This window comes from Sinocyclocheilus grahami, unplaced genomic scaffold, assembly GCF_001515645.1.
Source record: "Sinocyclocheilus grahami isolate Dianchi unplaced genomic scaffold, SAMN03320097.WGS_v1.1 scaffold11738.1, whole genome shotgun sequence".
NCBI classification, from domain to species: Eukaryota; Metazoa; Chordata; class Actinopteri; order Cypriniformes; family Cyprinidae; genus Sinocyclocheilus; species Sinocyclocheilus grahami.
The window spans coordinates 24,338-25,547 of record NW_015514008.1 but is presented as its reverse complement, the minus strand read 5'-3'; the positions used below and the strand labels follow the sequence as shown (position 1 = coordinate 25,547).

The window sequence follows — 1,210 nt, the reverse complement described above, 5'->3', positions numbered from 1 at the left end:
GTATTCTTTTTATGCCATAACATTTCTTTGTCTTAATTTTCTTTTAAAAAAAAATCCTAAAAGTTTTGAATTCTATAGTCTCAGACTTTGGAGCCCATTGTAAAAGTCATTGAAACCACCATACTGATCAATCAATATTCTGAGTATGTCTATGATGGTTACGATCTTGCATCTTGATATGATTTTTACGGTAGTTTGGCAGATGGCTCACATTTCTTCAGTCACTAATCATTCATCTGTCCCCTGCAGGCTGTCCTTTCCTCACAAAATCAAAAATCAAAACAGCAATGGATGCCATGCCAGAGTATTCCCTCTTCCTTGTGAGAATTTTGGAGGAATTGGATACTAAGTATAGCACCGTTTCATACCAAGACCTTTGCAAGTCCCTGTGTGCCAGGTTTGATTTGGTCCATTTGGCTAAGCTGAGGAGTCTGCTGTTCTACACAGCATGCTTGGATCCAGCTTTCCCCGCAACCTTATTCAAAGACAAGATGAGGTGCTCGGTGGAGGACCAACAGTCCAAGAAGCTCATGGTGGCGGCGGACATTGTCACTATGTTTAATCTCATCCAGATGAATGGAGGTATGGCCAAAGACAAGTTGCCAATGGGTCGGAGACCCAAGTTTCACAAGAACCAGTCCTTTGAGTCCTGTCGATCTGACACGGATGTGTATAAATTCAACGATAACGACAGGGGGTACAACCTCATGGACACCAGGGGTCATCACGTCTCTCGGAAGTCACCCTGCCCAAAATCTGACTGCAATAACTGCCAGCAGTTTATACCAACCTCAGAACCCAACTTCCTCTTGGGAGTCACCAAGGATCTGAAATGTAGGGCAGCATCGTTGGATAAACTACAGCATCTGCCACAGTACTCCAGCGTCAGTCCTCCTCCATGCGAGATGCAGAGCACTTACTTCCCCATGGACATCGACAGCGAGTCAACAACGGACCAGGAATCTCTCCACGCCAACCCAGGGATCAAGGATGTTTTCGTGTCCAGCAGAGAGCCTTTCACCGTGCACTCATGCATGCAAAAGCGGAATGTCTTCAAAGAGGATTTCCACAACCTTGTTGCCTTTTCACCCCACGTGATCACTACGGAGTGCAGAGCGAATCCCAAAGCTGGTGGCGAGTACCACCACAGGAGGGAGCTGAGCAAGCCTCCCACTTTCTTCAATCACAGTTTCGAGCTGCCATACAGCAA

At 46.2% G+C, this 1,210-nt stretch overlaps 1 protein-coding gene across 1 annotated transcript in view; it reads left to right on the top strand.

The window, feature by feature from the left end:
• Positions 1-1,210, top strand: part of LOC107578743 (UPF0258 protein KIAA1024-like) — a gene marked incomplete at its 3' end in the record, with an annotated part of 43,407 nt that overhangs the window by 21,159 nt on the left and 21,038 nt on the right. The window contains exon 3 of the mRNA XM_016264670.1: positions 250-1,206. Within this exon, the coding sequence (XP_016120156.1) occupies positions 288-1,206 (919 nt within the window). The remainder of the gene's footprint in view (positions 1-249; positions 1,207-1,210) is intronic.